The sequence below is a fragment of the Carlito syrichta genome, unplaced genomic scaffold (assembly GCF_000164805.1).
Source record: "Carlito syrichta isolate Samal-C Ts95f unplaced genomic scaffold, Tarsius_syrichta-2.0.1 Scaffold156294, whole genome shotgun sequence".
Classification (NCBI taxonomy): Eukaryota; Metazoa; Chordata; class Mammalia; order Primates; family Tarsiidae; genus Carlito; species Carlito syrichta.
In genome coordinates this window covers 123551-134327 of record NW_007100390.1, presented here as the reverse complement: position 1 = coordinate 134327, position 10777 = coordinate 123551, and the positions used below count along the sequence as shown (strand labels likewise).

At 52.5% G+C, this 10777-nt stretch overlaps 1 protein-coding gene across 1 annotated transcript in view; it reads left to right on the top strand.

The window, feature by feature from the left end:
* IQGAP3 (IQ motif containing GTPase activating protein 3) overlaps positions 1-10777 on the top strand; it is a 41552-nt gene that overhangs the window by 30159 nt on the left and 616 nt on the right. The window contains exons 28-37 of the mRNA XM_008051021.1: positions 2295-2379; positions 3090-3322; positions 3638-3770; positions 3889-3991; positions 4898-5024; positions 6753-6840; positions 7626-7838; positions 8676-8842; positions 9384-9485; positions 9892-10000. Coding sequence (XP_008049212.1) covers positions 2295-2379; positions 3090-3322; positions 3638-3770; positions 3889-3991; positions 4898-5024; positions 6753-6840; positions 7626-7838; positions 8676-8842; positions 9384-9485; positions 9892-10000 — 1360 coding nt within the window. The remainder of the gene's footprint in view (positions 1-2294; positions 2380-3089; positions 3323-3637; positions 3771-3888; positions 3992-4897; positions 5025-6752; positions 6841-7625; positions 7839-8675; positions 8843-9383; positions 9486-9891; positions 10001-10777) is intronic.

Below are 10777 nucleotides of genomic sequence, written 5' to 3'. Positions count from 1 at the left end.
TTGCCTGAGCCCCTGGGTTCGAGACCCACCTGGGCAACTTGGCGAGACCTCATCTCTACACTAAATCAAAAAAATTAGCCGGGTGTGGCAGCGTGTGCCTGTAGTTCCAGCTAGTTGGAAGGCTGAGGCGGAAGGATCGCCGGAGCCCAGTAGGTCGAGGCTGCAGTGGCCAGGAGCAGCCACTGCACTCCAGTCTGGGTGACAGAGTGAGACTCCAACTCAACAACAACAACAAAAAAGAAAAAAACACTTCAAGCCAATAATGTACTTTACAGTTCTTTCCTTAACATTTAGTCAGTAAGGTTGGGCACAGTGGCTCACACCTGTAAATCCCAGCACTTTGGGAGGTGGAGGCAGGAGGATTGCTTGAGTCCAGGAGTTCAAGACCAGCCTGGGCAACATAGCAAAACCTCATCTCTATAAAAAATAAAAATTTAAAATATATATATTTTTAATTTTAAAAAGTTAGTCAATATATGTATTTTTAAATTTATTTTTATTTTGCCTTTAATTGACACACAAGTATACATATTTTACAGAGTACAGTGTGATTTAGATACATGTATACATTGTATAATTATCAAATCAGGGTAATTAGCATATCTGTTACTTCAAACACTTATTTCTCTATGGTGGGAATCTTCAGAATCCTCTCCTCTAACTATTCTGAGATAAACAATTCATTAATATTAATTATAGTTACCCTCTCTGCTCCTATCAGATGGTAGCTTGGCATCTGTTGCCCAGCCTCTCCCCATCCCGTCTCCCCCAGCCCCTCCTCAGCCTCTGGCAACCACCATTCTACTCTCTACTTCTACAAAATCAGCTTTTTTAGATTCTACATATGAGTGAGATCATGCAGTATTTGTCCTGTGCTTAGCTTATTTCACCAATGTCCTCTGGGTTCATCCATGTCATCAAAAATGACAGTATTCCATCTTGTGTGTGTGTGTGTATATCTATATCTATATATACATCATATTTTTAAAAATCATTCATTAATGGACACTTAAATTGGTGCTTTATATTGGCAATTTCAATACATGGTTTTTAAAAAGGCAAATGAATGAAAATGTTGACAAAGTGGGTGTCACCTAAACCCATCATTCAGCCAGCAGCCTTCTTGGTGCTCAGTGCTGTCCAGGGCAAAGTGACAGGGGTGGAGCGGGGGGCCCACAGAGTTCATAAACCTGCTCCCCAAACCTGGAGAACCAGATTAAGGGTTTACAGTGAGGAGTCATAGATTGTTGTAGGCCTAAGAAGGAAAGTACACAATGAGCTGTAAACTTCTGCCTCTGGTACCCTAGGAGTGGAAATAGCTTCAAATGAATTTAATTAAATTTGTAGGTGGCACATCCATAATGAGAATATGACTAATGATACAGTCTAGCACATTTGAGTAGCATTCTACCATTCTACACTTACAGACATAATTTCACTTGATCCTCACAAAACCCTGTGAGATAGAGAGGGTGAGAATGATCATTCCCATTTTCTCTTATTTATTTCTTTTATTTGAGTTGGAGCTTCACTCTGTTGCCCAGGCTGGAGTGCAAGTGGCACAATCACAGTAACTGCAATCTCAACCTGCTGGGCTCAGGCGATCCTACCATCTCAACCTTCCAAGTAGCTGGAATTACAGGCATGCGCTACCATGCCTGGCTAATTTTTTGATTTTATTGTAGAGACAAGGCCTTGCCAAGTTGCCCAGGCTGGTGATCATTCCCATTTTCCAGATCAGGGAACAGACTTACAAAGGGGAAGACATAGCCTAGGATGACGTCCCTGGTTGGTGGTGGAGTCAGCGCTGGAGCTTCTCCCAGCTCATTGATCTCCTCAGGCCCCACCTCTAGCCCAGACCAGGTGCCTCACAGGTGCTCTGTGATAATGCTGGCTGCCTTGGCGCCTCCTGGGCTGTTCTGGGACAGGATTTGGGTTGTGCCAGGTACCCAAGGTATAGGCTGAAGGTACCCTTGGAGGTATTAGGGATGGATATTGTGATCTGGGGTGTTTTGCATGGGAGACCAGAAGGTTTCAAAGAAAAGGCTCTCAAGCCAGCTTGGAGACTGCGTGAGAGATTTGTCAGATGACAGGGCCCTGGGCAGGAGGAAGGAACAAGGCCCACACATGTGTGAGGAAGGCAGCAGGGCACTGACTGTGGGTTGTGGAGGAACTGTGCTCGAGCTCGACTCTGGCGTGGTTGAGCCTGGGGCAGGAGAGGCAGCCGGGCCCTCACAGCCTGAGCCCCGCAGAGGGATGGCAGAGCCACAGCACACCTGCTGCTTTGTCCCCAGGTATGGGATGCGATATGTGGCCAAAGTCCTGAAGACAACTCTGGCAGAGAAGTTCCCCGATGCCACGGAGAGTGAGGTCTATAAGGTGAGTGCTGTTTCCCTCCCCTGCCTCCAGACCCCTCTTGTCCTGCTGGTGCCTGTGGTCCCCCAGACCAAGACAAAAAGATGGAAAATCCTACACCATAAGCATCCAAGGAGAATATACTCCCCCCGCAAATGGGACCTCTCAGCAGTAGGGCTTCAGGTGGCAGCTAGGATGGCACTGGGGCATGAACTAACAGGGGGGACAGCCCTGGGCTTCTGTCAGGATGTCTTGGTTCTCGTCCCAGCTCTTGCTCACGTTTGCAGTGTGACACTGAGCAAGTTACCCACCTGCTCTGGGCCGGTTTTTTTGTTTTTTTTTTTTTCGAGTTGGAGTCTCACTCTGTCGCCCAGACTGGAATGCAGTGGCCGCTCCTGGCCCCTGCAACCTCGACTTGCTGGGCTCCAACGATCCTCTCAGCCTTCCAAGTAGCCGGAATTACAGGCATGCACTACCATGCCTGGCTGATTTTTTGATTTATTGTAGAGATGAGGTCTTGTTGCCCAGGCGGGTCTCAAACCCGCGGGCTCAGGCAATCCACTCACCTCAGACTCCCAAAGGCCCGGGATTACAGGCTGAGCCACCGAGTCCGGCTGGGCCTGTTTTCTATAAAGTGAGGGAGTTGGCCCAGGTGTCCCTTCCACCCAGGGAGTATGGGGTTGCAGCAGTCGAGGCAGCCTCCAGGCCCCTCTGGGGGTCTCCTCTGCCCTCAGGTGGTTGGGAACCTCCTGTACTACCGCTTCCTGAACCCAGCTGTGGTGGCTCCTGACGCCTTCGACATCGTGGCCATGGCAGCTGGTGGCACCCTGGCTGCCCCCCAGCGCCATGCCCTGGGGGCTGTGGCTCAGCTCCTGCAGCACGCAGCGGCTGGCAAGGCCTTCCCTGGGGACAACCAGCACCTGCGGGTCCTGAACGACTATCTGGAGGAGACGCACCTCAAGTTCAGGTCTGGGTCCTGGCGTCCCTTTCTATCTGTCCCCTTCTCTCATCTTTCATGTCCCATGTCTCTCCTCCCGAATCCACAAGGAAAAAAGGCATAGTGGGAAGAGCCCAGTAAGTGGGACGGGAATAGGCTGTCAGGAGGTCTCCCTAGTAGAGAGAAGAGAGGACTATGAAACATGGTTGGCTTGAGGGGTCATTGGGACAGAGGGCAAGAGCTGAGACTGGAGAGTCAGAATTGGCTCGAGTAGTTGCTGGATGGGGCCGGGGAAACGTGTAGAGTGTTGACCCTCCCCACTCACACACCCTTCTCTGGAGACAGGAAGTTCCTCCGCAGAGCCTGGCAGGTGCCAGAGCCAGAGGAGCGCTTTGCAATGGACGAGTACTCAGACATGGTGGCCGTGGCCAAACCCATGGTGTACATCACTGTGGGGGAGCTGGTCAACACGCACAGGGTGAGTGGCTGCAGTCTGGGGGGCGCTGGTGAGGTGGCAGGGATCAGAAGCCCAGGACAGGGTGATGGGCAGGCCAGCGCGGCCCAGACCAAGCTCCTTTTCTCCCCACATCCTGCAGTTGTTGCTGGAGCACCAGGACTGTATTGCCCCTGACCACCATGACCCCCTGCACGAGCTGCTGGAGGACCTGGGGGAGCTGCCCACCATCCCTGACCTTATCGGTATGTGCCCTCCTTGGCAGCTGGGTGCCTGTGGGGAGGGGCAGACAGGCAGATTGACAGGGCATGTGAGAGTGCCTGCTCAGCTGTGTCTTGTGCCAGGTGCTACTCACATACTCTTCCTCCTCTCTTCCTCTGGTCCTGCCATGGACACAGAGACACAGATTGATATGGAGAGAACAGCAGACAGTGGAGAGACCCAGTACCCTCCTACCGTGGCCAGTTAAATCACGGGAAGGAGATGTGCAGGGATGGGGCCTGTCTGGGGCCTCATGGGGTTTCTCTGACGAGGTGGGATTTCAGGGCCCTGGGGCATAGGAGGAAGCCGGCCTGCTGGGTGGAAGGGCAGAGTGAGTATGGTGATTGGGAAGGGCCAGGAGCTCCAGGCTTGGGAAGGCACAGCTCCCCCACCAGGGCTGAGACAGGTACGGCCAGGAATAAAAGGACATGCTTGGGCCAGGCTCGGTGGCTCAGCCTGTAGTCCCAGCGCTTTGGGAGGCCGAGGTGAGTGGATTGCCTGAACCGGTGGGTTTGAGACCCGCCTGGGCAACTTGGTGAGACCTCATCTCTACAATAAATCAAAAAATCAGCCGGGTGTGGTAGCACATGCCTGTAATTCCGGCTACTTGGAAGGTTGAGGTGGAAGGATCACCGGAGCCCAGCAGGTCGAGGCTGCAGTGGCCAGAAGTGGCCACTGCACTCCAGTCTAGGTGACAGAGTGAGACTCCAACTCAAACAAACAAACAAAAAAGTGTATGCTCTGTGGGTTACAGCCCTTCTACTGGCGCTAAGGATTGAGGGCACAGGGTGGTGTCAGGGGCAGCGTGGGAAAGCTTCCTGGAAGAGGGGCTCATGGGCAGCCTGATCAGCGTGTGTGTGCCCATCTCCCTCATTCCTTGTTCGTCTCAGGCGAGAGCATGGCTGCAGAGGGGCACGTGGACCCAAGCAAGCTAGAAGTATCCTTGACGCTCACCAACAAGTTTGAAGGGCTAGAGGCAGATGCTGAGGACACCAGTGCCGGGAGCCTGCTTCTGAGGTGGGTGAGACCGGCCTCTGCCCCCACCTGCCTGAGCGCCCCAGCACTGAGGCCTATGAAACACCCTGACTCTGAGGAGACCATTCTACCTCCTTCCTAGGCTCTCTTATCCTTCAGGAAGTTCTCCCTGAACCCCAACTCAAATTCTTCTTGCTACAGTCCACAGCCGACCCCCAGCCATTTCCCCAGAGGCTGGCCTCTGGGGTACTTTCCTGAGCCTGAGGTCTCCCTTTGGGGCTGGTGCCCTGGAGCCTGCCCTATTCCTTCTAGCAACCTCAGCTTTTTGCTCTGTGTTTAACTGAAGGCAAAAGCTTGATTAAGATATGGCAGGTATGGGTGTTTGCATATTGTTGTTCTGCTCACCAAATGCCTGTGTATGTATGAGTTGTCATTTATTCTTAAGAATAAGCTAGCCCAGCACGATGGCTCACGCCTATAATCCCAGCACTTTGGGAGGCTGAGTCGAGAGGATTGCATGAGCCCATGGGTTTGAAACCAGTCTGGACAACATGATGAAACCTCATCTCTACAATAAATCAAAAAATTAGCTGGGTGTGGTGGCGAAAGCCTGTAGTTCCAGCTACTTAGAAGGCTGAGTTGAAAGGATCACCTGAACCCAGTAGGTTGAGGCTGCAGTGGCCATGAGTGTGCACTCCAGCCTGGGCGACAGAGTAAGACTCTGACTCAAAAAAAATAAAAAAGAATAAGCCATGAGGTAGGAGTGGCCTCCCCTCCTCACAGCTGAGGAAAGACTCCGTAGTTATGTGACTTGTCCAAGGCCCCATAGCTACGGTTGGTGGAGTTTGTATTCTGGTTCCTATCCTTGCTGAGTGCAATGGTCAGGAGATGAGCTTGCAGCCTTTCTTCCCAGTTCTGCAAAAGTGAGGGAGGACCCAGCAGGGCCAGGCTGGGCATCTGGGCAGAAGAGGAGCTGAATTACCAGCTCGAGCTCTCTGCCAACAAGGCACCTCCTTCCACTAATTCATTCACCCAATAAACAAATAAAGCTGGGTGCAGTGGCTCATGTCTATAATTCCAGTACTTTGGGAGGCCAAGGTAGGAAGACTGTTTCAGTCCAGGAATTTGAGACCAGCCTGGGCAACACAGTGAGACCTCATCTCCACAAAAATATCAAAAAATGAGCCAAGCATGGTGGCATGTGCCTGTAGTCCCAGCTATTCCAGAGGCTGAGGCAGAAGGATCACTTGAGCCCAGGAGGAAGGATCACCTAAGCCTAGGAGGTCGAGGCTGTGGAACCATGATTGTGCCACTGTACTGCGGCCTGGCGGATAGAGTGAGACCCTGATTTAAAAAAAAAGTAAAAAAACAACCAAGTTGGCTCGGCATTGTGCTTTGTCCTGCCACCAGTGAGCTGCTATCAGGGTGGCAGGGCTGGGTACACACAGGGTACACCCCAGAGGCAGGTGGGTATCAGATGCTGAGAGCTCAGGAGAAGGGACAATGGACTCGGAGGAGGATGTGTGCACTTCAGCTGAGGGAAGGCAGTTTGTGGGAGGGTTTTCTAGGGATGTGTGCACTTCAACTCAAAGGAAGGCAGTTTGTGGGAGGGTTTTCTAGGCCATGACACCCCTTACTCTCCGCACCTCCTGGCTCCTGTGAGGAGAGCAGGGCCCACAGGCTGTCAGACCTCTGGCAGCCTCACTCACACCCATGCTCTCCCCTCCTCTCCCCTTCCCCGCTCCCCTCATCACTGCCCTCCTCCTGTAGCACCAAGCAGATGCTGGCTGACATCATACAGTTCCACCCTGGGGACTCCCTCCAGGAGATCCTGTCCCTCTCAGCTTCCAGTGAGCAGGTAAGTGACTGGGCCACTCACAGGCTCTGTCTCATTCATACCAACCCCACCTGCCACTGACGTCCTCCCCTGGACCTCTCCCACAGTGCTCACCTGTCGTGAGAACTCTAGAAGGTCAAGGCCTCTCCTGGCCAGGAGGAGCCACAGGCTATAGTCACAGGACTCCACCCTCCTCCCCACTGTGCACACTGAAACAAGAACCCACTATGTCTGCTAGGGCTGTGGCAGACATGCCAAGAGGCAGTCTGGAAGGCTTCCCTGAAGAGCATAGGGCCTGTGCTCAGAAAAAGACCGGTCTGCTTGAAGGGAGGCAGGAGGTGGAGGGGGGGTGAGGAGGCAGGCTGGGCCAGCTGGAGGGAGGACTATACCAGGGACTTCCCAGAGGAGAGGTGGTGGTGGCCAGTAACGGCATGTCCTGAAACACAGAACAGGGAGGGCAGTGACCCACAGCCTGGTATCATCATAAAGGCGCATTGTTGGGAAGTTGCAGCCAGTGTCTGTCCAGAATCCTCTATGCTGTACCTTCTGTCTGGGTCTCCTTTGGGCCACTCCCCAGTGGCAATCCACAAGGCCCTTCCCATGTCACATTGTGTGCTAGGATGTTGAAGTCCCATGTGGGCTACACCTCCAACTGTACCCCCCAGGGCTGGGCTCTGGGGAACTTTCCTGATGATGTCCAGAAAAGTGCTTAGGTCTCCCTTTGTTGCTGGAGCCCCGGGGCCTGCCCTGGTTTGGGGGCAGAATGGTAGGGTCTGGTAGACCTTCCAGCATTTCTGCATCCCCAGGAAGCGGCCCACAAGCGGCTGATGTGCCGACGCCAGGCCTGTGAGGCCCAGACCCCGGAGCCACTGAGGCGACACCGCTCACTCATGGCTCACTCCCTCCTGCCACTGGCAGAGAAGCAACGGCGTGTCCTGCGGAACCTGCGCCGACTTGAGGGCCTGGGGCTGGTCAGCGCCCACAACGGCTATCAGGGGCTAGTGGACGAGCTGGCCAAGGTGATTCCTGGGCATGTGTGTGTGTGTATGTGTGCCTATCCATGTGTGTCTGTGTATGTATGCCCGGGTGTGTATGCCTGTGTGTACCTGTGTTGCCTGTGTGTGTGCTTATGTTGCCTGTGTATGTGCCCATGTGTGTGTGTTCACACATACATGCATGGGGGGGTTGATCCATAGTGCTGGCATTCCAAGGGCTGGCCTCTCCCTGGTGAGCGGCTATCCAAAATTGCTACTAGCCAGAGGAAGGCGAAGAATTCATTCAGAAGGAAAGGGCTTGGAATTAGCCAGGAAAAGGAATGTGTCTGCAGTGCTGTTTTACTAAAAACGAGCGTTGGGCATGATGGCTCACGCCTATAATCCCAGCACTTTGGAAGGCCAAGGTGGGAGGATTGCCTGAGCCCATGAGTTCAAGACCAGCCTGGGCAACTTGGGAAGACCTCATCCCTAAAATAAATCAAAAAATTAGCCGGGTGTGGTAGTGCACGCCTATAGACTCAGCTACTTGGAGGGCTGAGGCAGAAGGATTGCCTGAACCCAGCAGTTCAAGGCTGTGGTGGCTATGAGTGTGCCACTGCACTCCATCCTGGGTGACAGAGTGAGACTCCAACTCAAAGGAAAAAAATAAAAATAAAAAAAAAGGAGCCTTGAAATCAGTGACTCCTCAGTAGGGAGATGCCTTGGGAGTTGGGCTGGGAGCCTGGAGGTTGTCCCCTTTCTGGGAAAAACAGCCTTGAAGTTTTCCTCTTCCTGCAGATCCTCACAGAATGTAGTTCTGGGGGCTTCAGGCACTGAGGCCCCAGAAGGGCCACTGATCCCCTCACTTGGTCCCCACCCCAGGACATCTGCAATCAGCACAGGCACCGGCAGCGGCAGAAGGTAGAACTGGTGAAGCTTCAGGCCACATTCCAGGGCCTGAGTGCTAAGACCACCTTCTACGAGGAGCAGGGTGACTACTACAGCCAGTACATTCGGACCTGTCTGGACCACCTGGCCCCTAGCTCCAAGTAGGTGCCACCTTTCCATGCCCAGAATATTTCCTGTGACTTCTCACCCCACCCATGTTGCCCTTTGTCCTCCTGCCTTTCAGCATTTTTTTTTTTTTTGAGTTGGGATTGCTTTCCGTCACCCAGGCTAGAGTGCAGTGACACAATCAAGCTACCTGAGTAGCTGGGACTACAAGCGTGCACTACCATGCCTGGCTAATTTTAATTTTTTTAGAGATGAGGCCTGCCCAGACTGGTCCTGGTCTCAAGCAATCCTCTTGCCTCAGCCTCCAAAAGTGCTGGGATTACAGACGTGAGCCACTATGCCTGGCCATCTTTCAACTTTAAAAGGGGAATCTCACCCCAGCACTTTCCCTTCCTGACTCTGGTCTTCAAACCTCATTCACAAAGCCTGGGCTCACATGCAGCCCCCCTCCTGCGGCTTCCATCCTTGAGAATTCTTCCTCAGGGTCTAATTTCCTTCCTTCTAGCCACAGAGAACAAGTGTCTTTGGTGGCAAAGAGTTTGTTGGATGCATTCTCTGGGGCCTTCTTTTAATCAGGAGTTCTGGGAAGAGGAAGAAACAGCCTTCTCTTCATTACACTGCGGCCCAGCTCCTGGAAAAGGGTGTCCTGGTGGAAATTGAAGATCTTCCCGCCTCTCAGTATGTGTCTTTGGAGAGCAAGCTGTCAGGCCCCTCCTCCCCTAACCTGGGAGTGGACCTCTGGGCTGGGCACTGGGTGGAAGGAAACAAGGAGCATGGTCTTGGCCTTGAAGAAGCCTCTAGAATTATAGCAGAGATGGCATCCCAGACAGAAAGTGAAGGACAGTGGACATGGGCTAGCATAGTTCTAGATGCCCCAAGGCAGAGGATGCTGGGAAAGCTCCTGGGGGCAAGAACAGCCAGGCCCATCAAAGAGTGTATGGTGAAAGAATCGAGAGAAGCCACCCCAGGAATGACAGGAAAGCCTTGCCCTGGGTGACACATGGCTGCCTCGGGTAAGGAGCAATGGTGGGGCTGGCCCTAGAAAGAGGCATTGGGTACCTGTTTTGAATCCTGTTCCTGACAGCTTCAGAAATGTCATCTTCGATATCACTCCTGGAGATGAGGCAGGAAAGTTCGAAGTAAACGCCAAGTTCCTGGGTGTGGACATGGAGAGATTTCAGCTTCACTATCAGGTGAAGGGACCCTTCCATGAGCCCTCAAGACACCTGCCAGGCTTTAGGTGCTCGCTTAAAGGGAGTCACTGACCTTGTTTCCCTGAACCCCAGACGGTGCCAGCCAATCAATATTGTCCATTCAAGAGAAGGTTGGGGGTCCGCAAACCAAACCCTTTTTCCCCATGCCCTGACACAGACCCCACTGCCAAGCATCAGGAGAGTGGAGTGGGCTGGTGGTGTCAGAAGCAGGATTTATATTTGAAGCCCTAGCACATTTCAGGAACCTTACTTCACTTAATGTTACTTCACTTACTCCTCTCCCCTGCTCTGAAGTATTATCCCTATTTTACGAGCTCTGAGGCTAAAAGGTTAGGAAGATGACCTAAGTCATAGGCCATGATCAGGAGAGCAGTGATTTTAAACCTAAATCTTTTTGCTCTGCTGTTTTTTGCCTTTTGTGAGAAAACGGATTTTTAAGCCCTGGGTTTGTCTCAGCTGACGTTTGTCAGGTCACTGGCGCTCTCTTAGCTTCAGTTTCCTCATTTGTGTAGTAGAGTTTCTTTTTTTTTTTTTTTTGAGTTGGAGTCTCACACCATCGCCCAGGCTGGAGTGCAGTGGCATGCTCACGGCCACTCCAGCGTCGACCTACTGGGCTCCGGTGATCCTTCCAACTCAGCCTTCCAAGTAACTGGAACTACAGGCACGCACTACTATGCCTGGCTAACTTATTTATTTATTTATTTATTTATTTATTTTTGAGTGGGAGTCTCACTTTGTCACCCAGACGTGCAGTGG